This window comes from Ambystoma mexicanum, chromosome 1q (assembly GCF_040938575.1).
Source record: "Ambystoma mexicanum isolate Mex_15411 chromosome 1q, UKY_AmexF1_1, whole genome shotgun sequence".
NCBI lineage: Eukaryota > Metazoa > Chordata > Amphibia > Caudata > Ambystomatidae > Ambystoma > Ambystoma mexicanum.
In genome coordinates, this window is record NC_090922.1 from 1,253,937,282 (window position 1) to 1,253,963,788 (window position 26,507).

At 48.1% G+C, this 26,507-nt stretch overlaps 1 protein-coding gene across 1 annotated transcript in view; it reads left to right on the plus strand.

Annotated features, from left to right (window-relative positions):
• The window catches only part of PSMA4 (proteasome 20S subunit alpha 4), a 324,356-nt gene extending 303,784 nt beyond the window's left edge, over positions 1 to 20,572 (plus strand). Inside the window, exon 9 of the mRNA XM_069642068.1 lies at positions 20,310 to 20,572. Coding sequence (XP_069498169.1) covers positions 20,310 to 20,464 — 155 coding nt within the window. The 3' untranslated portion in view covers positions 20,465 to 20,572. The remainder of the gene's footprint in view (positions 1 to 20,309) is intronic.
• The last annotated feature ends 5,935 nt before the right edge of the window (positions 20,573 to 26,507 follow it).

The following is a 26,507-nucleotide window of genomic DNA, read 5'->3' on the forward strand; positions in this document are numbered from 1 at the left end:
AGGGACCCCGACGTAGGAGACGACGATAACGTCGAGGGTGCCGATGGGGCCTCTGACCGCCCGTCGGACTCCCCTCAACCAGTGCCGCAAGACAACTCGGCGGCCATTTTATTGGCTATACAGTCCTTATGCTCGGAGATAAGGACGAGACTGCCGTTACCACCAGCGGAGGAACCGCTCCTGACGGGGGACCCGGAGCCAGGCCCTTCTGGGAGCCCTCCCCCTAACAGAAGAAGGATTCATCCTCAACCTACTTTTCAACCATCGCGCCCTGTTCAGCCCTGCTCCCCGTCCACGACTCGTGGGGATGATACGGGGACTGACACGGCCACGACGGGTACGGACGACTAGGTTTACGACGAGGATCTGCCGTCGTCACCTCCCACCCGGGCTTCCCCGCCCGACGAGATTGGATCGTTTCACTCCATGATCGCCAGGGCATCCGAGCTTTTCCAGCTCTGCCTGGAAGAGAAGAAGGAAGGAAGGTTTCCTTTATCAACGGCGCGAAGCCAAGAGGAAGATGGTCCTCTCCGTACCTCTACTGGACGATATTTGGGATGAGGACCTCGCCCTCCTCAAGAACCCATCCACGACGCCGGCTAGAAGGGATCGGTACAGGGGACGAGGCAAGTCAGGCGGACCCCGCCGTCGTTGCCAAGGAGGTCAAGGCGGCAAAGCCTCGTCGAAGCAGGACTGAACCGGCCGTGGGGTCGGGCCCCCACCGAAGCACCCCGGTGGGAGGCCGGCTGGCGAGCATTTATTGCTTATGCATAGAGCTACTCAGGGGAGCCCTAGGAATCAAATGACCCCCACTTCACCTCTTCACCCCCGGCATAGCGAAACTTCTTCCTTTTTTGATGATTCACGGCTGGCGAGCTTCGTCAGCGTGTGGGAGTCCATCTCCACCGACCGTTGGGTGCTGGACGCCCTAGCCCAGGGTCACGCGCTCAAGTTTCTAAAGAGGTGCCCGCGCGTCCCCCCTGTGGCCAGGAAAGAACATCACGTCCCTCAACTTCTCTTGGAGGTAAAGGCGATGCTCAAGAAGGGCGCCATCGAGCTCGTCCCAAAGAGGCTTCGGGGCTCCGGAGTTTACTCAAGATACTTCCTTGTGAAGAAGAAGACGGGAGGATGGCGTCCCATCCTGGACCTACGACGACTGAACAAATTCATCAAGGCACAGAAGTTCCGGATGGTCACCCTCCAACACGTCCTGGGTCAGCTGGAGGAGGGCGATTTCCTGTCGTCGTTGGATTTGGAGGATGCCTACTTCCATATTCCCATCCTAAAGGGACACCGAAAGTTTCTCAGGTTCGTGGTCCAAGGGCGTCACTATCAGTTCAGAGCCCTTCCCTTCGGACTGAGGTCGGCACCCAGGGTGTTCAAGTGCCTCGCACCGGTGGCGGCGCAGCTGCGCCGAGGGGGGATCCACGTCTACCCCTACCTGGACGACTGGCTCATCCGAGCGAAGACTAAGGAGCTCGCCGTGGAGCACACGGCAAGGACCGTCCAACTTCTCACGGACCTGGGATTCTCCATAAACTACGCCAAGTCCCACCTGGTGCCCGCGCAAGACGCACTGTTTCTGGGAGCGAAGCTCGACACAGTGTCACTTCTGGCCTCTCCGTCGGAGGAAAGGACGAGGGCCATTTTGGGCAAAGTGCAGCGGATGCTGGTTGCGGACGCGGCCAGAGTGAGGTCCATCAAGTCCCTCCTCGGAATGTTGTCTTCTTGCATTTACCTCATTCCCATGTGCAGGCTCCGGATGCGCCCATTGCAGGAGTTCCTGGACGCGCGCTGGATCCAGACGGGCAGCTTTGAGGAGAGCATCACACTCGACGAGAGTTTCCGACGAGCGATCCGGTGGTGGGGCACCCGCGCGCATCTGACGGCGGGCATGGACTTCCAGACCCCCGGCCACCAGGAGACAGTGACCACGGATGCCTCCCTGGAAGGGTGGGGAGCGCACACCGAAAATCTGCACGCGAGAGGCCTTTGGCTCCCGACGGAGAAGTCCCTCCATATCAACGTCCTGGAGCTCCGTGCAGTGTTTTGGGCCCTCAGGTCCTTCCTTCCGTCCCTCAAGGGCAAGGTGGTGAGGATCTTCACCGACAACACCACCACCATGTTCTACATCAGGAAACAGGGCAGAACCAGGTCCCCAGCCCTGTCCAAGGAGGCGCAGGATCTGTGGCATTGGGCCGTCGCCCAAGGGATGTTTCTGGTGCCGTTTCATCTGGCAGGGATCAAAAACACCATCGCCGACTCACTCAGCAGTGAGCTGCGCTCGTGCCACGAGTGGGAACAACGACAGGATCTAGTGGACCGCCTCTTCCGACGGTGGGGCACACCCCAGATCGATCTGTTCGCGACGGCGACGAACTCCAAGTGCCGGAGGTTCGCCAGCAGGTTTCCCCAGCCGAGGAGCATGGGCGATGCTTTCTCGTTCCCCTGGGAGGGCCTGTTTCTATACGCGTTCCCTCCATTGCCATTGCTGATCCGGCTCATCAACCAGCTCAAGAGGTCACGGTGCAGGATGATCCTCGTCGCACCTGCGTGGCCGAGGCAGATATGGTTCCCGGACTTTCTGGACTTGTCAGCGTCCCCGTCAATCAAGCTGCCAGTGGACGCGGATCTTCTATCCAGGGAAGGAGGCGCCATCCTCCATCACGACCCGAGGTCGCTGAACTTGCAGGCCTGGCTCCTGCAGCGTTAGAGTTTGGAGGATACGACATACCGGCCGACTGCAGAGAGGTTCTTGCAAAGGCCAGGGCGTCCTCAACTCTTAAATGCTACGGACACAAATGGAAGAGGTTCTCTGTCTGGTGCCACGCACAGAAGATTAACCCTCTACGGATTACGGCTCCCCAAGTACTGCCGTACCTACTGACGCTGGCCAAAGCTGGACTGGCGCACGCGTCCATCAAGATTCATCTTGCTGCGATCTCCCGATACACCAGAACTACGGGGCGGACGTCTTTGCGGTCTCATCGTCTGGTGAAAGAGTTCATGAAGGGACTGTTCAGATCGTTCCCGCCGGTGAAGGCTCCGGCCCCGGCGTGGGAGCTCAACGTGGTGCTGACCAAGCTCATGGGACCTCCGTTCGAGCCTCTGCACTCGGCTCCGTTGAAGTTCTTGTCGTGGAAAACAGCGTTTCTTGTGGCCATCACCTCCGCACGACGGGTGGGAGAGATCCAGGCCCTTTCCTGCAAGGCCCCGTACTTGACTTTTCACGACACAAGGGTAGTGCTCAGGACGCACCCCTCCTTCATGCCCAAGGTGCCGTCGGACTGCCACCTCAACGAACCCTTGGTGTTGCCTGTTTTCTTCCCATCGCCTTCGTCGCCGGCTGAAAGGACTTTGCACTCGCTGGATGTGGCTAGAGCGCTGAAGTTCTACGTGGACCGCACGAAGTGTTTTCGGAAGACGTCACAACTCTTTGTGAACTTTGGACCTGCCAATCAGGGGAAGGCTCTCTCGAAGGCTTCCATTTCCAGATGGCTCTCCGGCTGTATCATGTACTGTCATCGGTTGGCAAACCGACCGCTGCCTGGCCGTCCGAGAGCCCATTCCACCAGAGCGATCGCAGCTACCACGGCGTTCCTATCTGGTGTGCCCTTGCTGGACATCTGCAGGGCTGCTACGTGGAGGTCGAAGCACACCTTCACGAAAATTCTACTGCGTCGATCGGGATTCCAGGGAGGAGTCCAGGGTCGGCCAAGCAGTGCTGCGCAACCTGTTCGCCTAAGGTGAGCCTGGTGAGGAGGTAAGATTTGCTTAATGTTGAGTTTGATGTAATGCTTAATGTTGAGCCTTTGCCACCTCCCGTGGTTGTGCATGTGTGTACTGCTATGTATTCTTTATTCATGAGCATGTGAATCCATGCCAGACCCCATGCTGGAGAAGGAACAAGTTACTTACCTGTAACTGTTGTTCTCCAGCATGGGTCTGGCATGGATTCACATGCGAACCCTCCCGCCTACCGCTCTGCGGCTCTTCACTTGGTCATACTGCCACTTCACGTGCTACCAAATCTAAAGATGGCTGCCAGAGGCGGGGCTTAGGTAGAGGGCAGTCATTGGCTGTGGTCAGTATGACGCAGAGATCAGTGATTGGTTACTACTACGAAAGACAGATCAGAAACGAAACTGATACTGGTTTTTTCTTTACCGAGGATTCCTAGCCTGACGATGGGGAATATTCATGAGCATGTGAATCCATGCCAGACCCATGCTGGAGAACAACAGTTACAGGTAAGTAACTTGTTCCTTGTTTTTTAAGGAGCTACCAGCAACTTAAAGGTAGGTATAAACCCAAGACTATTTTTAGCTTCTGTATGAAACGAGGGAAAGCAAAACACAATGTTACGCTTTATGAATGACAGTTATTCTAGGTAGCTAAAACCTAAGGCAGACTTATTTTAAACAGACTCAGCAAGCAAGAACTTTTAGAACTGTTCACTCTCAGAGTTAGTTACCAACTAAAAGTACTTACTTGTGAAAGAGTTAAACACTTCTTATATTTTTGAAGACAGAATCCTTTCTTAGCCAGCCCTTCCCTATTGCATGAGTTCACTCGGGCAGAGGAGGACCCTAGAGGTCTAGGAGCCAGCTGTAGGAAGGGTGAAATAGGCTTCTGATGCAGGGAAAAGTCAAAGTTCCTGTGGAAGACTGTTCAAACAAGTAGTTAACTTTAAAGCTAGAGGCTTCTGAGAAGACACCCTAGAAGGATTCCAGCATTGGACCTGGGTGAACTGGATGAGCGGAATCCCAATCACAGAAAACACCCCAAAGGTTTTACAGAAATCACACAGGCTTAAGCTAAGTAAATACCTCTGCCAACAGAAGTACCTCAGAACAGAAGAAGAGTTGCAGCAGGAAGACTTGTGGATCTGCAGCAAAAAACCTGGTGGTATAATTCCTCATCATGAAGACAAGACACGAAGGACTTTTGCAGCAGGGATCACGGGGAAGGCTCTAGGCAAGAGGATCTTCACATGGTTTACTCAGAACAGAAGAAGAGGTTGCAACGGGGGGGGACTTCAGGATCTGCAGCCAAAAGCCTGATCGCTGAATTCCTTGTCTGAAGACAGGACACAGCAAGGTCTTCTGCAGCAGGGATCAACAGAGAAGGCTCCAGGCAAGAGTTTATTCGCAGCTGGATGTGGCTCGGCGGTTTTGGCGCCCTTTTCGGGAGCCGGAAGAATATCGCCGGTCAAATTCTAGTAATTTGCAAAGTCCAGCACTCTGATGGGACTTATAGGACTCAAATCTTGTCTATGGAGTTCCAGCAGGATGCCACCATAGCTTCACCTCGATTCGGAAGACCGTACACCGCACAATGGCTCGTGGTCTCAGGGTATTGGGGTATTACAGCCCTGCAAGGCCGCATCACAACATGGATGGTTAAAAATGCAGGTCTTCGTGAGTCTAGTGGTTCTCACCAGGTTCTGGGTCTTCCGTTTCGGGATCCCCATGTCGATTGGAAGGAAGGGTTACAGCAGGCTCTCCGGTTGCACAGCAGGCTCTCCGGTTGCTGGAAATCGCTACGGCCTTTGTTTCTTCATCTTCCTTTACGGTTTCAGTTCCAGTGGTCGACTTGTCGGCAGCTTCCAGGTTCTGAGTTTTTATCGCGAACTACAGCACAACCTTTGCATTATCTCCCCGCATTTTACAGCAAGGGGCGGTCTGGCTGTCCAGTCAGGACAGCCAGCCCCCACTGGGAGTTGTTTCCTTTCAGGCAAGGTGGAAGACAAAGGGCTGCTTAGTTTTGGACTCCTCCCTCACTTCCTGCCTTTCCAGACACACTGGAGCCTGGGCGGGGACTCTAAAGAATTCCCGCCAAAGACAAAATAGCCACTGAGGTCGTTGCCACCTAGAATGGCAGGGGAAGACCTCAGAAAACAGCAAGCACACAAGAGATGGCGAAAGAAGGAGCCCACCGTTTTAGAAAAATGGTGGCTCTTCTGTGCGTTAGCACGGCTGAATGAACAGCATGCGAGTAATAAAACCTAAAGGTAAAACCACTGCGACCAGCCATTCATGTAAAACTCGCAATTGTAACAAAATGTTACCAGGTAAGTCAGAAAGGGGATACGTGGTATCCCCCAAGCACTCCACATAAGGTGGGGTGTGCTGGCTCACTATATAAAATGTAAAGAGGGATGCAAATCAGTCTTTACTAATTGGGAATTGTAGTTCACCCAAGTACATGAAAGAGAAATTAACAGGGGAGCCCATAGGAGCCACCCAGCCTAAGGCCATAAGTTGTAGGAAACTATAACTTCAACCAGACATTATGGAGAGACATAAAAAGAGTAAATCTAGGTGAGAGGGGAAAACGATTCTCTGGTGTTAGGTAGACCAGACCTTTTAGCTTTACTGCTAGATTATTTTTCCGTATACCTCTGAGTGGGTAACCTTTTTCCACACTCACAGAATCTTTTACTCTTTTTATGGTTGTCATTTCTTTTTTAGACTCTCCATAGTGTCTTTGTAAAGTCATCCTCTTTGACAATAAGTGCCTGTTGTTGCTGGGTTCCCTTAGGAGCTCCCCCTTTTACCTTTCTCTGGCTAACCTTGAAAGAAATACAGTTCCCAAGGGTAGAAAGGATCTTTGGATCCCTTTTACATTTTATTTGGTGAAACCAGCACACCCCATCTTCTGTGGAGTGCTGGGAAGATGCAATCGTTCACACTAAAACTGTAACAATTTTGTTACAGGGACAGGCTTACCTTCAATGGCTGATGGCAGTGATACCTTTTACTAATTTGGTGCTCCTCTACCGTGGGCTGTGTTACAGCTGCAGTAAAGGCACCCAAGGGTGCTCCTTTTAAAAAAAAAAAAAAAAAAAAAAAAGGGCCCCTTTCTTGTTTTTTCGTCATTTTAGTATTTCTTGTCCTGCCTTCTTCCTTCCCCTGACATCCAGTGTGGGAAATTCCTTTGTATGGTTTCTATCTTTTGCAGGAGTCCCCTGTATTCCCCACCCAGGCTCCAGTATGTCTGTGAAGGTAGGAAGCGAGGGAGGAGTCCAAAACTCCAGCCATTTCTTCCTCCTTGCCTGAATTAGGACAAATCCCAGTGGGGGAAGGTGGGCTGGCTGTCCTAATTGGACAACCAGACCGCCCCTTCTTGTAAAATGCAGGGAGAGAATGCAGAAGGTGTGCTGTAGTTCCCTTTTAAATAGCTGAAGAATAGTTGACCACTGGAACCACGATTTCCAGCGACCGGGAAGCCGGCTGTGTAACCTGAGCCTGCTGTAGCCCTTCCTTCCAATCGACCTGGGGACTCCAAAAAACGAGGGCCCCGTCCCAGAGCCTGGTTGGTGAGATGCACTAGACTCGAAGACCTGCATTTTGAGCCATCCCACGCTGTTGGGGAGAAGTCTCATAAAAGTGCTAATTTCCTTCACCTTAGAGACCCCCAGCAACTTTGTTGAATTTTGAGGACTTGATTTGTACCCACTCTCGTGTATTTTGATGTGTGTTTTACTCTTGTGTTCTTTGATAATGGAGTTTTAGACTACTCCATATGCATCATCTTTTCATTTGTGTCACACAGCACCCTCAGTGCAGTGACACAGGGGAAGCCTTTTGGGCTGTCCCAAGGTTTAAATACCTACTCTGGGATAAACTACTGTTTCCCAGAGAAAGTAAAGTGAAATTGACTTTACTAGTTTTTTAAAAGTTCTTAGACCCAACACATACTTATCGTACAATAGAGTGCTGGAGGGGTTACCTAGTATCCCCTATGTCTATAAACTCATGTATCAGTCTTTCCTGGCGTGATTGGCTGGCTGTCAGGCAAGGACAGCCACCCTGCTGGGTGAGTGGCAGTTAGGCTGCAATGAAGGGGAGAAAACTGTTGAAAAGGAGAGTCTCTTGGCTTGGAAGGCAGTCCGACCACTGGAACGAAAGAACCGAAGACGAGCTGGAAGAGGACGGCTGCTGCAACTCCTGGACCGTTGGTTTGCCCGATGAAGCCCTGCTGCAGGTCCGACTCGCCAAGTTCATCTCAACAGAGAAGCCCTTTAAGGACGACTTCTCCCTTTGAGTTGGTGGAACCAATCAACTCATGAGCCACCTGGATACCATTCTCGCAGCTGGTTATAGTTTCCTCAGAGTGCTGCAGCAAACCGAATAGCCAGGGAGAAGGACACCAGTTTGTGTGCTTGACTAGAGCGGCCGGAATCGAAGATTTGCCTTTACCAGCCTTTTGACCAGTCCCAGTCGCAGTGCAGGAGTCACCCGGCATCCTCCCTCTTGTCCCCACGACTGAGGTTCAGGAACAGCGAGATCTGCAGGAACTGCCCACAACCGACGTCTTCAGCTGCATCTTTTTCTTCATTGTAAGGTACTGTGAAAACCCGGCCAAGAGAATTTAGCTCTCACTGCGAAAGTGCGTAAAACTTTGGCAGCTTGCAGGCCTAGTCAGCTTGTGACCCGACATTTGAATCTTTCTTTTATGAACTACTTCTGAGAATTTAAAGACTTTTACGTTTAACTTCCAGAACTGCTTTATCCTATGCAAGACTTTAGCCCATTGGCTTTGGCCTAACTTATTGCAATCTAATCAACTCCTCTGGTGAATTCGAACTATTTGCACTGTTTAAGAGTAGCTCCATTATTCGTTTTATTAACTTATGCCTTTTTGCTCCTACTTCAAATGCTCTGAATGCCATTTTGCTCCTCCTTCAAAATAGTTTAAATGTCTCGAACCTGATCTTGTGAAGTACCGAAGTATATTTTTGTGTGATATAGATTGCCTCCTTCTAGTGAACGTTTTATAAATGACTGAAATAAATTAATAACTGTTTTACCAAGAAACCTTGAGTCTATTTGAATACTTGTAATTATAGACCTCTGTGTAACACCCTTGCAGCTCACATTCCCTCTTGAGATAAGCCTGGCTGCTCAGCAGCGCTACCACAAAACTGTATAGTACAGACTTATACCAAATGTTGGTTTTGTTTACACCTGTAGTCCTAGTTGTGTGTAGTGGTCCCAAAGGGTACTGCACACAAACGTTGCCTAACACACGCCATGCTGCGACCTTGCAGGGCAGCAATAGCCTGGGACCTCGAGCCATTGTGCAGTGCACGGTCTTCCGAAATCTCGCTTAAACTTTGTGGGCATCCAGCTGGATCTCCAGACACTAATGAAGTACAAAAAGTCCCCTCACCAGAGTGCTGGACCTTTGTAACGACGAGAATCCCACCAGCAATATTCTGTCGTCTTCTGTGTTCCTGAAAACGGCGCCAAATCCAGAGCCACTTCCAGTCGCGAGGAAAGCCTTGCTGAGAGCATTCCCCTTTGATCCCTGCTGCAAAGTCCCTGCCAAGGTCCTCTTTTCAGGCACCACGACAAGGCACTGACCAGGTTTTTGGCTAGAGATCCTTAAGTCCTCCTGCAAAATCTTCTTCTGTTCTGATGTGCTGTGCTGGCTTGGGTATTTACTTACCTTAAGTCTCTTGTGATTCCTGTGTAGTTTTGGGGTGTTTTCTGTGATTGGGAGGCCATGCGTCCAGTTCACCCAGGCTCACTGCTGGAGAATCGTCCTAGGGTGTCTTCTGCGAAGCCCGTGGACCCTCAACTAACTCTAAAGTAAAATACTCACCTGTTTGAACAGTCTTCCTAAAGAACTCTGACTTTTGCTACTTAAGAACCTATACTGACACTGCCTGTTCAACACTAGACCCTAGTGCCCCCCCCCCTTCTGCCACCGAGAACACTCATGCTCCAAGAATAAGAGAAGTAACTTTTAAAGGATTGGGCCTTTTGCCTAGAAAAGAGAATCAGTGTTTAAAAGTGACTTACTTGCAAAAGAAGTTGGTTGGTAACTGTAACTCTGAGAGTAAATAGTTACAAAAGTTCTTACTTACCTTAGAAATGTTGTGCCATTCTGAAAAGAGTATATATAACATCTTTATTTCCTTAGAAACTGTTTCGCCATTCGAAAAGAAAATAGATGTAAGGGTGTATTACTCACCTGTGAATTGGTTATGCCTCTTTCCCAAAAGTAATGCTGTTGGTTACACTTTATCATTCCTGTTAGGATAATTGTATGAGTGTCCCCCGACTGGGTCTTGCTTCCCCTGACTTGCTGTTAACCTGTCCAGAATAAGTCTGCATTAGGTTTTACCTACCTAGGATAATGTTCAGTCATTTCTAAAGTGCAACTTTGGGTTTTGCTTTCTCTGGTCTGTTTTAGACATACACAAAAAGAGTCTTGGGTTTATACATGCCCAAGTAGCTGATAGCTATTTGAAAAAGTATATGGTTTTTACTTGCCTCGAGTTAGCTGTGTGCCCAAAAATAAGTTACAAGAGTTACTGCTTATCTCAATCTGTTTCACTGATCTCAAAAGCACCTGATAATGAATAGTACATCCTTGGGTTTTACCTATATAGTATAACTGTGTGTTATCATATCACAAAAGTAGTTAGTTTTTTACTGTACCTAGAATAATTGTTCCACTATTCACAAAATGTATTTTGTCCAGTTGACTGATTGTGATTTGTTACTGAGCGTCCCGTACAACTGGTAGGGTCTACTACCCTTGAATTACTGAATGTAATCTGAAAGTAACCATTGGTTTTTACTCCCCAAGAATAGGTGTGACCTATATTGAATGTGTATGAAAAGCAATGACTGCCTTATAACTACTGTTGGGTGTTCCAAATAAGGTTATATGCTTTGGTCTGTGTACCTTCAAGCATAGTGTTGTGTTTTTATAATTGTGGTTACATAGAATATGATGGTACTTATTTTCCCCAAGATTTATCTGGGCCTACTTGTATTTAAATAAACCTGTACTAATTCTACAGCCCTCTAATCCGTCTAAAATAAGCCTGGCGACTCTGTCTACACTACCCTGAACTCTATTGGTACAGCCTTATATGATATGACATTTATAATGCGCCTATACACAAGTGTTTCAAGGCGTGACGAAGCAAGGGAGGGGGGAACAGAGGGAAGACGGACAACAATCTTACTAGGCATGGTGTCATTCAGATCGCGCAAGTGCAAGGAAAGGGGGAAAGAAAAGTGCAGGGGCGGGGAAAGTGCAGTACATGGGATAATAAAATAATATAAAATAAATAAAGAACGGCAGCTGGTGGCAAGTCCAGGGTGAGTGCAGACATAAGTGCTGGTTTGGGGACTGTAGGGATACAGAAAACGGTACCCAGGAGCAGGGGTTGCCAGTAAGGCAGCGCAAGCATGCAACTGGCAGGGCTTGGCCCCGAGATCAGATGGGTGGCCCGGTAACCCGTGCAGTCTCCGTATCAGCCAGGACTTCAGCAGGGGAGAGGGGGGAGAGAAAGCAGAAGCAAAGAGGAAGGTTTTTAGGTGCTTCGGGAACCGAAGATGGTTCTCCTCAAGTTTCAGGAAGGCGGGGAGGCTGTTCCAGAGGGAGGCCCCAGCCGAAGAGAGAGATCTACCGCCAACTTGTTGCTTGTAGAAATAACTGACCCTGAGGGAGTTGGAGACGGATGAGCGAAGAGCTCGAGAGGGAACATATTTAGGAAGAGATTTTAAGGTATTGAGGCCCCAGGCCCCAGAAGGCCTTGTGGACAATGCAGAGGGTTTTGAACTTAATCCTCGCAGCCAGTGCAGAGATTTCAGTCCCGGGGAGATACGATCCCTGGGTTTGACGCCAAGGACAAGTCTCGCAGTCCTGTTCTGGGTGAGTTGCAGAGGGCTTAGAGTAGAAGCAGGCTGATTTAGCAAGAGGCTTTTGCAATAGTCCAGCCTGGAGAGAACCAGAGCTCTGGAGACAGTGAGCTTCTGGGGGAAGGAGAGGAAAGGAATAATACCTCCTGAGGAGGTGCAGCTGGTAGTGTGACTTCTTAGAGAAGTCAGAAATGTGAGGGGAAGAAAGAGAATGTGGAGTCGAAGATTCCACAGGTAGATTCTTATGCTAAGAATGGAGTCTTGTACTGCCTCAGTTGAATGGTTTTACTAAGCCCTTAGTTGGGGACTTCAGAATTACCAGCACGGCGACCCCAGGTGAGCTGCAGGGCCCCTCTGCCCCACTCTTGCCACCTTGTGGCCATCGTCATGCCCCCTTGCGGCCCCAGACCCCCTTGCTTTCCTCGTTTCCCGGCTTCCCTCTTCGCCTCCCTCTGCCCGCCTCCCGGACCTCCCTCCTCCCGTGATTGGCCTCTCGGGCCTTGTACTGTGTGAGGGCCTGCAGCTTCACTGTGGGAGAATGCCATTACCAGCACGGCGAACCCAGCTGAGCTGCAGGGCCCCTCTGGCCCACACTTGCCACCTTGTGGCCATGGTCCTGCCCCCTTGTTGCCCCACACCCCCTCACTTTCCTCGTTCCCTGGTTTCCCCTCTTCCCGCCTCCTGGACCTCCCTTCTCCCGTGATTGGCTTCCCGGGCCTTGTACTGTGTGAGGGCCTGCAGCTTCACCCTGGGAGAAAGCCATTACCAGCACAGCGACCCCAGGTGAGCTGCCGGGCCCCTCTGGCCCACTCTTGCCACCTTGTGCCATGGTCATGCCCCCTTGCTGCCCCAGACCCCCTCGCTTTCCTCGCTCCCCAGCTTCCCTCGTCCCCTCCCTCTGCCCACCTCCCGGACCTGTGATTGGTTCACTATCTGGTCTTAACTGAACCAACCAAGGCAGCCCTCTGCCTGGCAGACCTGCGGCTAAGGGCCCCAAGGAAAAGGGCGGCTCCTGCACTGACGGCTCAGGATGTGGCTGCCGGTTTCCGCAAAGGAAGCCAACAGACACCAACAAAACTGTGTGGCATGGGTGGGGTGTAGAGCCATTACTCTACCCCAGAAAGCCCTCACCACTCTACCTTACCTTCCATAATGTAGACTGCCATAGACTTACACCATGCATACTTGGAGAGATTTGTGACCACCAATCCAAATACACTCTTGGGTGAACTGTAAATGTTGCATTCCTTTACATACTAGCTACACCTATAGATAATAATCAAGATTAGCCTGCATCACTTTTAGATAAGTGTAACAATATTAGCATATGCCACACTTAGGTGTCATCCTTAACTTTAGCCTGCAACTTATCTAGATAGAAATGTGAATGTTAGCATGTGCCAGACTTAGATGTCATCCTCAACTTTAGCCCTCGTCGCATCTAGATAGAATATGAATGTTAGCACATGCCACACTTAGATGTCATCCTTAATTCTAGCTTCCACCACTTCTAGACAGGGTTATGAATGTTAGCATGTGCTACACTTGAATGAAACTGTGAATGATGACACGTGTCACACTTGGATGGAATAGTGAATGATAGCGGGCATTGCACCTTGACACAATTGCAAGGACAGCAATGCCAACTAACCAATGCGCTAACTTCAGGCCTCTCCATACACCTCTCGAACTCTTAACCAAACACAACCACAAGCCTAAATACAGCAATCCGCACAAACTTCACTACATTGGAACAACAAAACAAACCACACATAGACTTGCACAACAGCACACGACGACTACTGACTGTAAAACACCCCAAGCCCAGCCAACGGACCCACCGGGCTGTGGCCGCCAACAGCACATCGCTGCTCTCTTGCACTTTTCCAGCTTATTCCCACTAACTAACTCTCTGCCCCTTTCTCCCTTTTTCAGAGCCACCAGAGCGCCAGGGGACCACTCCGGTGGTGATAGTGCGCGGTACAAATATCCTTTAACATTAGCCCTTCACGTAGGGAAAAAGTAAAATCAAAGCAAAAGTTCTGGGCTTGACAGGAAGATTTATCATTGATATGAAAATCTTGCCTAACACAGCCGAAAGAATCGTAATGTTGGGTCAGTTGGGAGATGGCAAGCATCACAAGAAGTTTGCCCACAAGGGCGTAATGGGGATAGGACGATAGTTAGCAGGGCAGGAGGGCTTGGTGGAGCGCTTTTTTAAGGAGGGTATGCACAAGGGAGTGCTTGAGAGGTTGAGGGAAGGAGCCCAGTGGCAAAGGAGTGGTTCCAGAAATCAGCCAGGGGGGACGCAAGAGAGGCAATGTTGTCCTCGATAGTTCTAGAGGAGCAGGGGTGCACCTGTTTGGAGGAGGCTTTCATAGAGAGGACTTGTCTAGAGACCTCATCCGGTGCTATGGGAGGGGAGTCAAGGGAGGAATGACAGCTGGGGGAAGGCAGAAGGGTGGTAGAGGAGAGTGAGGGCAGAATGGCCTTGGTTTTGGCAAGGAAGTGGGTGGCCATAGAGGTATAAAGGCTAAGGTATGGAAGAGGAGATATGGAGACTGCAGAAGGATGTGCGAGTTCCTTGCCAATTTAGAACAGTTCGCCAGAGTGGTTAGTGGCCCCAGATATACGGGATTGGATGTGAGCCCTCTTCTTCAAGCGAATGGAGAGTCTGTATTGCCATTGGAGCAGGCGGCAGACCAGTTTGTCAGAGAATGCGTCTGAAGCCTGCCACTTCCGCTCAGCCACTCTACAATTGTGAATCAGAGAGGCCGGGTCAGTCATACCAGGTGTTTCGCTTGAAGGCAGGCTTCATTCAGATCCTCATGACTGGTAAGGAGGGGATCTTGTGACCCTCAGGCAGGGATTATGTCATACGCAGTGACAGAGCTGGCAGTGAACCACGTTAGTGAGGCTGAAAAAGTCGAGGTGAAAGTCTTCCAACAGGAGACAGATATCAGAAGCGTGTTTGATGGCTGAGCAAAAGTTGAGACTTGCAAGGTGTTACGTTATAGGCACTTGTAACGCACCCTTTCACCTAAAGGCATCTTGGCGAGTCGGTACAACCACAACAGTGACCCTAGAACAAGGTTTACAGAGCTCTTCTGAATTTGAGATAGTTTATCATGCCTCTAAAACCAGAGGGAAGCCCATTCCACAATCTGCTGGCAGCAAATGAGAATGCCCGTCCATCCACACAGACCCGGTGAACCTTCGGGAGAACAACTAAGGTGGCTTCTCTGTAATGCACCCGAGCAGCCAAGTTCTGCAGCAGTTGCAGGTGGTGCACTAGCCGGAGAGGTTGAGCCAGATAAAGTGCGTTCCAATAGTCTATCCGACTAGTAATCTGTGAGGACACCACCGGAGGCTGCAGACGTTCAGGCAGAAAAGGCAGAATCTGCGCAGGACCTTGTGAAAGAAATGACCAGTCTTACAGACCGCGCTGACCTGAGGACGCCTACATTCCTAACCACCTTCACTGGAGTGGGAAAGTCACCCAAAGTTGAAGGCCAAAAAGAGTCGGACCGTTCATCAGACACTAGAGAAGAACCCACCACCAAGATTTCGGTCTTGTCCCCATTCAGCTTCAGCCAATTTTCACTCATGCAATATCCCACTGCTGACAGACATTCCCGGAGTTCAAGGGCCACTGTGCCCTGATCCTGATCAAGACGGACCAGGGTCTGTGTGTCGGCGGCATAGGAATAACAACGAAAGCCGTAGGAACAGATGAGGCGAATCAGCGGCTGAATATAGATGTTAAAAAGCATAGGGGACCAGTATGAACCTTGAGGAACACCACAAAATAAAACCTGAGGATAGAAAAGGAGGCAGAGATATTGATTGGCCCCTTTCGCCGAGGAAAGATGCAAATCAGCCCAGGACGGCCCCCGAGAGGCCAGCGGTCTGTAGGCGATATAGCAGGGTCTACCGTGTCGAATGCCGCAGACAGATCTAATAAAATTAGAGCTCCCACTATGCCCTGATCGGCTAGTATGGTAAGATCAACAACCACAGACACTAGGACACTCTCAGTGCCTCGACCCGGGCGGGACCCTGACTGAAAGGTGTCACAAAAAGAAGACGACTCAAGAGGGGCTATTAGAGACTCCAATAACTTTGTAGCGAAGGGAATAGAGAAATGGGAAGGAAATCGGCTAACATAGACACATCCAGTGAAGGTTTTTTAAGGAGTGGGATCACAGTGGCCTGCTTCAACTCAGGTGGGACCCACCTGGACCAACAAGAGGCATTTACAGCCTGCACGACTCAGGGAATTGTATCCGGCAAGATCTTTCAAAGTAGCCAAAGGAGTAGAGTCGGATGGGGCAGCTGACTTCAGACGCGCCACTCCCGAGGAACTTCAAGGGTTGAGAACTCTGGGAACCTGTTCCATCCCATACCCTATCCCCAGAAGTACTAGTAGCGGTCATATGCTTACTTCCTGAGATGTTAACACAGATGTCTGCTACTTTAGTGTAGAAAAGGTCAGACAACGAGTCAGAGAGCCTGGGAGGCAGGCACAGAAGGAGAAAAATGCGCAGCCGAAGAAAAAGATTTGACCACAGAGGAAAGCTCTTTCGAATGATGAAGATCAGACTCCACCTTACAGGTGAAGTAAGATTGTTTGGCCAAATTCACATCCTGATGGTAGGCTCTCGAAAGATGTTGAAAAGAGGCCTTCTCGGCCCTTTTCTCTGCTCGTGAGACAGGCACAGCGCCATTTAGGCTCTGCCTGTTTCACGAGCAGACGGGAGGCTTTCAACGACTCACTGAGCCATTGTTCAGAGGGGTGTTTTCTTGCATGGACTAATTTAAGGGGGGGGGGCATGTGATTCGCAACATCCACTCTGGTGCCAGAAAGTATGAAAAATCCATATGACCAGCAGCCATACACCGAGAAACAATCTCAGAAGACAGCCGATGACGATCCTACTGTCTGCCAGTTGCGTCTCCATGATACCAATGGGGAATCCTTAAGCCGCCCAAAGGGGTTAAAAATGTTAAAGGAAATCTGACTATGGTCCGACCACAGTACCTGCTTCCCCTGCACCTCCGAGATGCTGGTCCCTGAGGCAAAAATCGGGTCCAGAATACCACCTCGACTATGCGTTGGGTCATCAACAAATTGGACCAATTCCAGTTCTGACATGGTATCACGGAATTGAGAAGGACCCGGAGGCATAGGGACATTAAATCTCATATTAAAATCTCACAGTATCATCAGATTCCCATAATACAATTGAAGAGCTGCATCCAAGTCCACGAAAGGATGCAGAAATTATGCATAAGGACCAGCCGGGCGGTACACAATAAGAAAGTGTCATGGGAAAGAGGCGGACAATGTAAGACATACCAACAATGCTTGCATTTGCAATGTATGGGTCAAAGAAATCATGGAGATCAGAAGCAAGGACTTAAATATCACTGCAACTCCCCCCTTCCCCAGGTACTCCGAGACCCGGTCAAGGTGGATGATGCTATACTGATCAGGAAGGGTATCAGAGAATATTGGAGCTGATGCCTCTGTCAACCAAATCCCAGTCACAAAGTCCAGATCAGATTGAGTATCATAATATCTCATACAAAAACTGAGCATGGGACACCATGGAGCAGGCATTAATCAATAGGGCCGACAAATGTGCGTTATTTGTGGTTTTGACCGCTGCAACATAAGGGCCAGATTTAAACATACCTGTTGGAAGAATCAGGTGGGCCGGTCATAGGGCAAGCAGCACATCACAAGAATAACTATAGGAAACCAAAGCCCCTCCCCTGGACCCGTCCTGACCCCGGACGGTCCCAGACGTGCTTAACTTTGGCGCAACTTCAGCACGACGAGTGCGCGCCCACTTTGCTGCCTACACATATATTTTATAGTAGCCATTTCATATTACCGGAGCCAGTCTGCTCCTCCCACCGAGAGGCAGTGAGGACAGACTGCCCAGGTGATGCGTGGTGGGAAGAAAAGAAAGAGCAACTGCTGAGCACCAGCCTCCTGACGCAATGGAGTCCAGGCACCCTCCGCCGATAGCCTGCTACAAGGAAAGCAAGTGCCCCCAAAATAAATAGAACAAGAAAGTAGAACTGAAATCAAATATAAAATGATCCGCTACAAACTAACGTGAGTGTATGAATGTCGTGCCTAGTCGAGCACGTTAGCCCGGAGCAATCTCTGGTGCCCATTAAAGGAAATAAATGCCAGTGAGAGTAAAAATATAAAAATAACGCAATGGACCTGGTTACCACCTTTTTGAAGGTTTTCCGAGTGGGGGTACATGTACGCCCATTGGAAGTGGGGGGGGGGGGGGGTGGTGGCGGGAGAAGGGAGAAAGTTGATGAGCAACAGAAAATGCCGATCAAGAGGAAGGTTAGGCTGAGAGCCCTGGGCCATGACAATGCCGTTGTGATAGACATTAATGATGCTCCTATAGGAAAAGAAACCAGCCACAAGTACTTCTCATCTGGTGCCTCCATTAAGGGGAGAAGAGGAGAAAGTAGAGGGGACAGAGGCAATATGCAGAGTCCATAGGTCTGGGGACAGAGCGACAGAGGAAGTTGGTGACAGTCTGCCTGGAAGAAGCTTTGATGTAGGCGTCGGCGATGGGCAGGACTTTGTTGGAAACGACGAGATTCTTTTTGAACTTTTCCCTTCCAGGCTTCGAGAGGGAGGTGGGATAGGTAATAGAGTAGCAGTTAGAATAGATAGCTGATATAGAGAGCACCATGGCTGGAGGGAGAGAGCAGAGAGATGGAAGGAAAGGAGGGGGGCAGAGACCGAGCTGCACAAGCACAAAACTCACCAGGCGGCTTAGTAGCAAACAGATGAAGTAGACAGTGTCAATTTCCGGGTTCTTTAGTCAGGCCCTCCTACCACCAGAGTAGATGCAGAGATGCAGCCGAGCAGAAGGCGTTAGGTGCTTGAGTCAATGATACCTTTATGTGGGTAGACGTCCTCTCTGGTGAAGGCCTCGAGGAGACGGAGGGCTTTGACACAGATGACCAATGCAAAGTACGTTAAAAAACATTGCTGGGATAGTGATAAATTAGCCCCTGTAAGAGGAGAACCAAAAGCAGGGCTTAGGGCAACTCCAATAAAGGAAAGATGTCGCAAAAGGAAAAGCCCAACACGCGTGGGTGCTGGCTTGGGCGAGAATAGTACCCAGAAAGGACCAGATGAGTCACCCTTTCATTTAATGCATACGAGTACTGGTGCTGCGATCGGTGGAGAAAAATCAGACACAATTTTGAGAACCAACGAAAGAAAGCTGAACAAACGATGGCTCAACACATGTGGCATGGGTCTGGGGGAGCTCAGCACAAGGAGAGAGACACTCCTTACTAAACTGCACAAAACTAGTGCTGCGAGCTGTGCAAAGAGTGCCGCCGCCACGTAGCAAGATGAATGATGGCACAGGAAATGTCCAGCACAAGTTTATTAGAGGGTGCCATTGTTAATCGGTATTGTTAATGCATTTTGTGTTTTTATGCTTTCGTTGGATGCATAATTTTGTCACAAACTTTCTAGATGATAGCAGGGCGAGAAGGTGTGAGGAAGAGTTTTTTTTTTTTTCTTTTTTTTTTTATTTGAATTTATTTGGCATTTATAAAGCATCCACATTCAAAAAAATGGGCCCTCTTTTTATTCACTGGCTCACATATACCATATTTTATCACAAATACCAAAAGCACACGCTTTTTGTCTGCTACCTCCTCTAGCATGAACGTGCTCCAGGAATGTGATCACCACTCATGGCCCAGAAGCTTGGCGGAATGCATTTATAAATACAGATATGACATCTGGTGGGGGGCGATAAAACGTATGTGGGTAAAGCCAAAGAGATGCAAATGCTGAAATCAAAATTTACATTGTTTCTCCTCCCATTAGTACCTGGTGTTGGGGGGGGGGGCGTGGGCGTGAGGAGAGCAGGGGGGGGGCGCTGAGCGAACCAAACCAGTTGCTTGGAATGCAAGCTATACCTACCGTTATAAGCAAAGGTTCTGGGGTGGCTAACCAACTCTCGGGTTCTACAATCCCTCCCTTTCCCACACAAATGTAATAATAAATAAAACGAGTATCCCTCTTCCGATGCCCCTTTGTCCCTACTGCACTCTTTTTCTGGGTTTCCATAAAAATAGAAAATGAGCTCCTTGGCGAGCTCCCTTGAGGTTTGTTTTCATGGCTTTCATCTTGGCAGTTTTTTTTGTTGTTCCTTTGGTGTAAAAGTTTGTGTTCCTTGATGAAACCTCTTGCCAAAACAAATAAAAGCTATTCGCATTATTGATATTAGTTTGGGTTGCTGGATAAGACCTGGTCTGGGCGCAAGCTGTTAATACACTGCTTCCCTCGGTAATGGTGCTTGCTTTGATCAAGGAGTTTCCTCAGCCTGGCAGTTAATCGCAAGCCATTAGTGCCAAACGTCTGCTGCTTTACAAAGGTCTGAATCATGCAAATTGTTGTTCGAGAGTGCGCTCGAGTATACAGGGAGCAGGGAATCGAGTGAACTAGATGTGAATTACACGTCTCACCTTCCTACTGGTTCTCTTCTCAGTTTCCTCACACTTTGGTGATGGTTTGTGTACAATTTTATTTGTTCAGTGTATCTTATACATTTATATATACAACCTGTCTTTCAGTTGAAATTGCAACATTGACTAGAGAGAATGGAAAGACAAAAATAAGGGTTTTAAAGCAAAAAGAAGTGGAAGAATTGATAAAAAAACACGAAGAAGAAGAAGCAAAAGCAGAGCGTGAAAAGAAGGAAAAAGAACTCAAAGAAAAAGACAAATAAATTGTTTTCCTTTTCATGAATGTTTTCTCACTCAACCCTGTACTTTATTTCTTTGCATTTATTAAAGACTACTTTTCAGAAGGTTTATAAATTAGATGTTTAAAATCACCCGACTCGTCTTAATTTGTTATCATAAAATGGCATGTAAACCTGACGGGTTGTGTATTTTTTTATGATCCATGAAAAAATGTAAAATCGGAAGCATTTCTGTCTACATAAAGTGTGACGTGACAATACTAGGACAAGTGGCCAAGGTAAGTGGTCTTCAGGACGTTGATGATCTGGCACTTGAAGCCTCGTCAGTGCACAGGTTTACCGCTCCTTTAGGGATCCTTTTCATGATTATATGGGACTAAAGGAAGGTCTTTGCTTTTGCCCTGACTATAGTTCATCTCTAGCATTGATGACTGGGCAATCGCTATACTATATGATGTAACTGAAGAGCTAAAGAATATTTGGAGTAAACAACTTCTAAGCCTTCCTAAGCATGAAGATGAATACAGAACAGTGCCCTGCATTACAAGCCTGCTATATCTCCCATAGCCATGTGTTCAGCCTTTGGTTGTCTCCGATGCAAAGCCTTAGGGGAAGTGGACCTGTGTTTTAGCAGACCCCCAGTGTGTGATTTTGTTTTTGCTGAATATTTTGCCACAATAAATCTGTGATGGGCTTTGCATGCAGTAGCCAAGTGAGCAATTACTCCTCTTCCTTTGCTGGAACCTCTAGAACACAGGGTCCAACAGAGTAGCTGTCTAGGCCCCAATCGTTCTGATCCAAAGAGCCGTATAAGTTGTTAGGACAGATTTTATTTATTTTTATACTCTGGCTTGATGGACAGATGCATAGCAGGCCAACCTAGTTTAGTCACAGGACCAACTCTGGGAGCTGTTGCTGAACCAGTTCTAGGTAGAAAGGCTAAGTCTCATGAGGGGTGAGCCTGGTAAGGGGTCCTCAATGAGTACACACAGTGAAAAGCCAAGGAACACACTTTGACAATCAGTTCTAAAAATACGTATTTATGGCCAAATACTTATTTATGGCCATATAATACTATGAAGAATAACTACTAGCATGTAATATTCTCATACAAAACACATGCATACAATCACTGGAGTAGGGCAAAATACATTACCTTCTGCAAAGGAAGGAAAGTATTCGTATGCAGCACTACACGTCCACAGAGATGCAACACTCTTCTTTAAACGTCCATCCCTAAGATGTATGGGGCCTTGTGCCCAAATGTTCACCAATGTTCCACACAGTTTTGTGAGATTGGGAAAATGTTAGTGGAGGGCTTCTGGGCTTCAATGAAGAGTCCAAGAGGTAGGATACAAGTTATTCTAGTTAATGAAGGCACACCCCTGTACGCTCATGCCAGAAAGAATACAACTCTGGGGGGGGGGGGGGGGAGTCCAAGAGATTCCTTGCAAGGATCCATTTTTATCATACAAGAAGTAGGGGAGCAAGCAAAGAACTCTGCTGCTCAAGAACGTTCTGCCAGAATCTCCATGAACAATACATAAGGTTACACAGCGTTATCAGTTACATCATTACATATGTTAGAAACCTTCACGGCTGCTTGGTGAGACCCTATACATGGGTCTGCACCATGGAGGATGCCAGGCTACGATTGTCTCCTTTCTTGTCAGTCTGTCTTCTCTCACGTGGGGTCAGCTGGGCTCATCTATCCAGGGCCTGACGGTCAGGCTCTTCACTTGTAGCTATTAAAGAGTTACTATTGTGTGATAATGCTACTACATCATTATGCCATGTACCAGGGAATCTTTGGGACTGGCACAGGTTGAGGGACATGATCCTGCTGACCCACACATTCTTTGCTCAGTTCATATCGCACACTCTGCACCCAAGGCTTCCACCCTTGTTTTGAACTATAAATGATCTCTCCCTGTACCTTGTATTATGAAGGGTGTATTATAGGAGAAGGTGGCATGTCTTGGTTTTATGGGTGGTGGTCTAAGGTCATCCACTATCGTGGAATGCAGGGGTTCTTGGACTGGGTCAATGGTGGGTGCCATTAATCCTGGTGGGTTGGGTGGGAATTGGTCTGCTGCTGGCCTGGCTGTGATGAAAGTGTGCCACAAGAAGCCTGGTGCTGTCTCGTGGCCTTGCAGGGCGCATTCCTCTCTGCGATAACAAGTATTTGCAACAGTTAAGGAACAAAGGGAAGTTTCTATGGGAATTAGCAGCGCAGGTTCATCTGCCCTCAGTGTTTACCAGACAGCCATGTAAGGCTGAATGCGTCTACTATACCTAGAAAATTGCGTTTTTATATGTGTGCACTAAAGTCTATGCATCTATACATCCTGTAATATTTTGTCCTTGCCGGTTTTCTTAGCACAGCCCTCTCCCCCCTGGTACATTGCGCATCTATCCATGGGACTCACCTCACTAGGGGGGTGGGGAAACACTCACTTCCTTCCCAACAGTCTCCTCTATCGTTACTTCTACAGTAGCAAATTCCTCTGCATATTTGCGCTCATTTTACCTTCTCAATGCATCTTCATGTGGGGGCGTTCCCTTTATTGGCATCCACACTGAACATATGTTTCTCAGGCTTTCTCCTGCTTGCGCATCCTCTTAGGGAGTAGATGTTCTATAAATGCATCGCCCCATCGCCTGCTAAATGTACCCATGCTTCCTTCGAATTTTCAGGGTATGGGGTAGGGACAATGCTCGTGTGGTAGTCTGTCTACTACTTCTCCCTAGGGTATGGGGGCCATGTGGGAGTTAGGGTGGTCAGTTTGCACTTCTATCTCTTTCGTATTTATGATGTACTTTTTAAACACCAATTGAAACCATCATCATTGTGCTATTAGGCACTGCTTTTGCACAACATTGGAGACTCAGTTGGCAGGTGCAGAAATGGACCAGGATGAATACGATGACAGGCACCAGCATTTCCACCAGTGCTCATAGCCAGGATGTGGCCCCGCTGAATGCCAGTGCAAACCAGTCCTCTTGAAAGCCAGCTTTTGTTTTCATTTAAGCCCCTGTTCGTGTACTGCAGCTATGATGTGTGACAAGGACCCATTTTCTACATCTTCAGTAAACATGAACGTGCATCATGAACTCCCGGTCTTTTTGCACACGCCTCCTTCCATCGCCATCATCATATCCAAGATGTAGCGGTTCTGCATAGTCATCAGTCTCAGGGCGTGCAGCTCAACCTTTGACGTTGAACCCCTGCTCAGTGTCATTTGACGATTGGCATGACTTGGAACCATTTAGCATTGGCTCGTGCTTGCACACCGGTTAACAAGTCTCAGCTGAGCTAAACAATTTGTATTCTTTGGGTATCTCTTCAAGCACTGCTGGTGAGTCTTTGGATAGATAGTTTGATGTTCTCTTTTTTTTTTCGCAGTTGGTTCATATTGTTTCTGCTCAGGGAAGATGTGAACTTCTGGTGGTGGCAGTGTTTTTTGTTTTGCCATCATTGGGGACACTGTTGGTGCTTCGTTGGGCAGCCCTCCCTCCCCCTTTCAGGTGTTCTTCTGGGACTACTAGTAGTGCAGAGTGTGTAGCATGGCCAGCGTACAATAGCCCCTCCATGATGGTGGAAGGTGCAAGTATGCTTGTTGGCTACACACCCAGTAGTAGTCCATCAGTGCTGCCATGCCCCTTATCAGATCTGCAATCAACAATGTTCTGTTGCATCGCTCGTTGGAGCCGACAAAGGCAGTTCCTTTGCTGTGGAAATAGTTTATAGCTCTCTTCTCGGTGCAGTTTCACTGGCTTTTCCATTGCTGCAGTCTGTCAGTTTTGTGACGTGCTCTGTCCATATTTGTGCACACGATCTTTCCATGAAGGCCGCTGCTTTTTCTCCGTATCCCAGGAGGCCTTCAGCTTGGCAACTGAGGGTAGTTTCCTGCCACTTGTTGTTTACATATTTTGCTCCATCAATCACTAAATATGGCTGTTTTAAGCAGTTGTTCGTCGGATTGTTCTTGCGTACCAGAGCATCAGGACCAACAAGATCTAGCCACACGCTGTGTGCCTGGAAGGTGTCTTTTAGCCTACATAGCGCAAGATGAATCGGGCATTGTGCCTTTATAATTGAGTCTTAGTGTGGCACTAAAACCTCGGACACCCCTTGACGTGTGCCATATCAGTGAGCACACATAGTAACTGCTATTGGTCGTTTGTCTTCCCTGTAAGTGATTTCAATCCGGCACTCCAACTAAGTCGATGCCTAGTATGGGATGCCCAATGGAAACCCTTATTTATATATTTTTATGTCAAAGTTCTTTTAATTCTGGATGATGTACCCTTATATAATGCCCCTCTCTTTGAATTCCCCCGGGCTCACTGAGCCAAGAAAAAGGTTTGTTTTGCAAATTAAAAGTTTCATTTGAAGAATTGAACAATATATAGATTATACTTTTAATATGAATAATACCTGAATATCACACTTATAAATATGAACAATGATCAGCAATGGGTAATATTACAATATCAACAATCTCTTTAATCAATTGGGAGTAGGAATAGGAAGAATAACCTAGCAGAGAATACTTTGTATGGGTTCAAGAGATTGCAATGATAGGAAGAAATGCAACACAGAAATAAAACTTGATATGTCTTCAATGAAAAGACAATATGATCACTCTTTCCCTCTGTTACTACTCACTCCCCCCCCCCCCCCCCAATATGCAATATGAAGAGATGGAGTGAGGGCACACAGGTATCAGGAATAACAATCAACAATTACAGTTTCAATCCTGATTCCCCCAGCAAGCTTAGAGAGAACAGTAATGATTTTAAACAGGTCAATTGCTTTTAAATGTGGTTTGAATTGAATGGGAAAAATTATTTTAATTTGCTAAATGAGATTCAGAACTAGTGAGTGTGGCTTGGGCTAGGTTCAGGTCAACTCTAGCAATGATTTATGAATGATTAGCAGATGGAAAACGAAATTCAGAAGTTGAAAACAAGAAACCACTATTTTACATGAAGTGATATGATATGGCATTTGTAACGTGCCTATACACTTGTGTTTCAAGTGTGAAATTGAGCCAAATTGCAAATTTGCGGCAATTTTTCTGTGTGCGGGAAACGCGATTGCGGAAAAACTATAAGGAATTGGGTTTGTTTGAAAGCTGAGGATGTTAGCTTCAAAATGACATTTAAATTTCGTTTCTAGGACGTACGAAAGTTACAGCGGTTTTTGTGAAGGTAGATTTTTCAGAAACCGAGTCAATATTTCAAAATGAAAGATGCGCTTTAAAGATTAGGAACCAATATGGACTTTTACTAAGGGCTATGAAAGTACAAGATACCCAACGGGACAACCACCAGAACAGGGCACCTTCCACTCTGATTTTTGTGCGCCAGGACACTTGACTTTCTTCAGAAAATATCAGCGCACAGATGATTATCGCTACAATTATCACAGACTATATAATGAGAAGAATTCACGATGGACACAAGATTCTGTAATGCAGTTCTGGATAGGTTGAGATGGATTGAATAGGATTACTTTAAACTAAGAGATGACTATGGACAGTTCTATACTAAATACTCACTCCTATGGCATTGGAATGGAATGGGCCTGTCAAAGATCTGGTGAAAGGTTTGGACTTCACTCGCCACTGGACAGGTCTCAGGCACTTGGTTCTGCTCTCAGCAAGGCCCTCTGGTCTGCACGGCCTCTTGCACTGGATCTGACGGGTTGGTTCTGGGTACAGCTCTGCTCTATGGGTCTGGATCTTAGTTCTAGCATGGGGTTCTTAGCCAGAACAGCAAAACAGCTCAGCCAGGCTGTTCGATTTTGTGGTGCCCCTTGGAAGTTTAGGGGTTAGAATCAGGTTTCAAAAGATTCTGAAGGCCAGCTGAAAAAGAGTTCAGCTTTTTGGATTCGGCCTCTCTGCTTCAAAGTTCTAGAGTCTGGATTCTGGGTCTGGTTTTAGAGTCTGGAGCCTGGATCTTCCTGCAGGGTGCTCCGCCAAGGAATCAGTTGATGAGTGGAAAGTGTGGGTCCTCAACAGTCCCTATTTATCCATTTCCAAAGTGGGCGGGGAGGCTG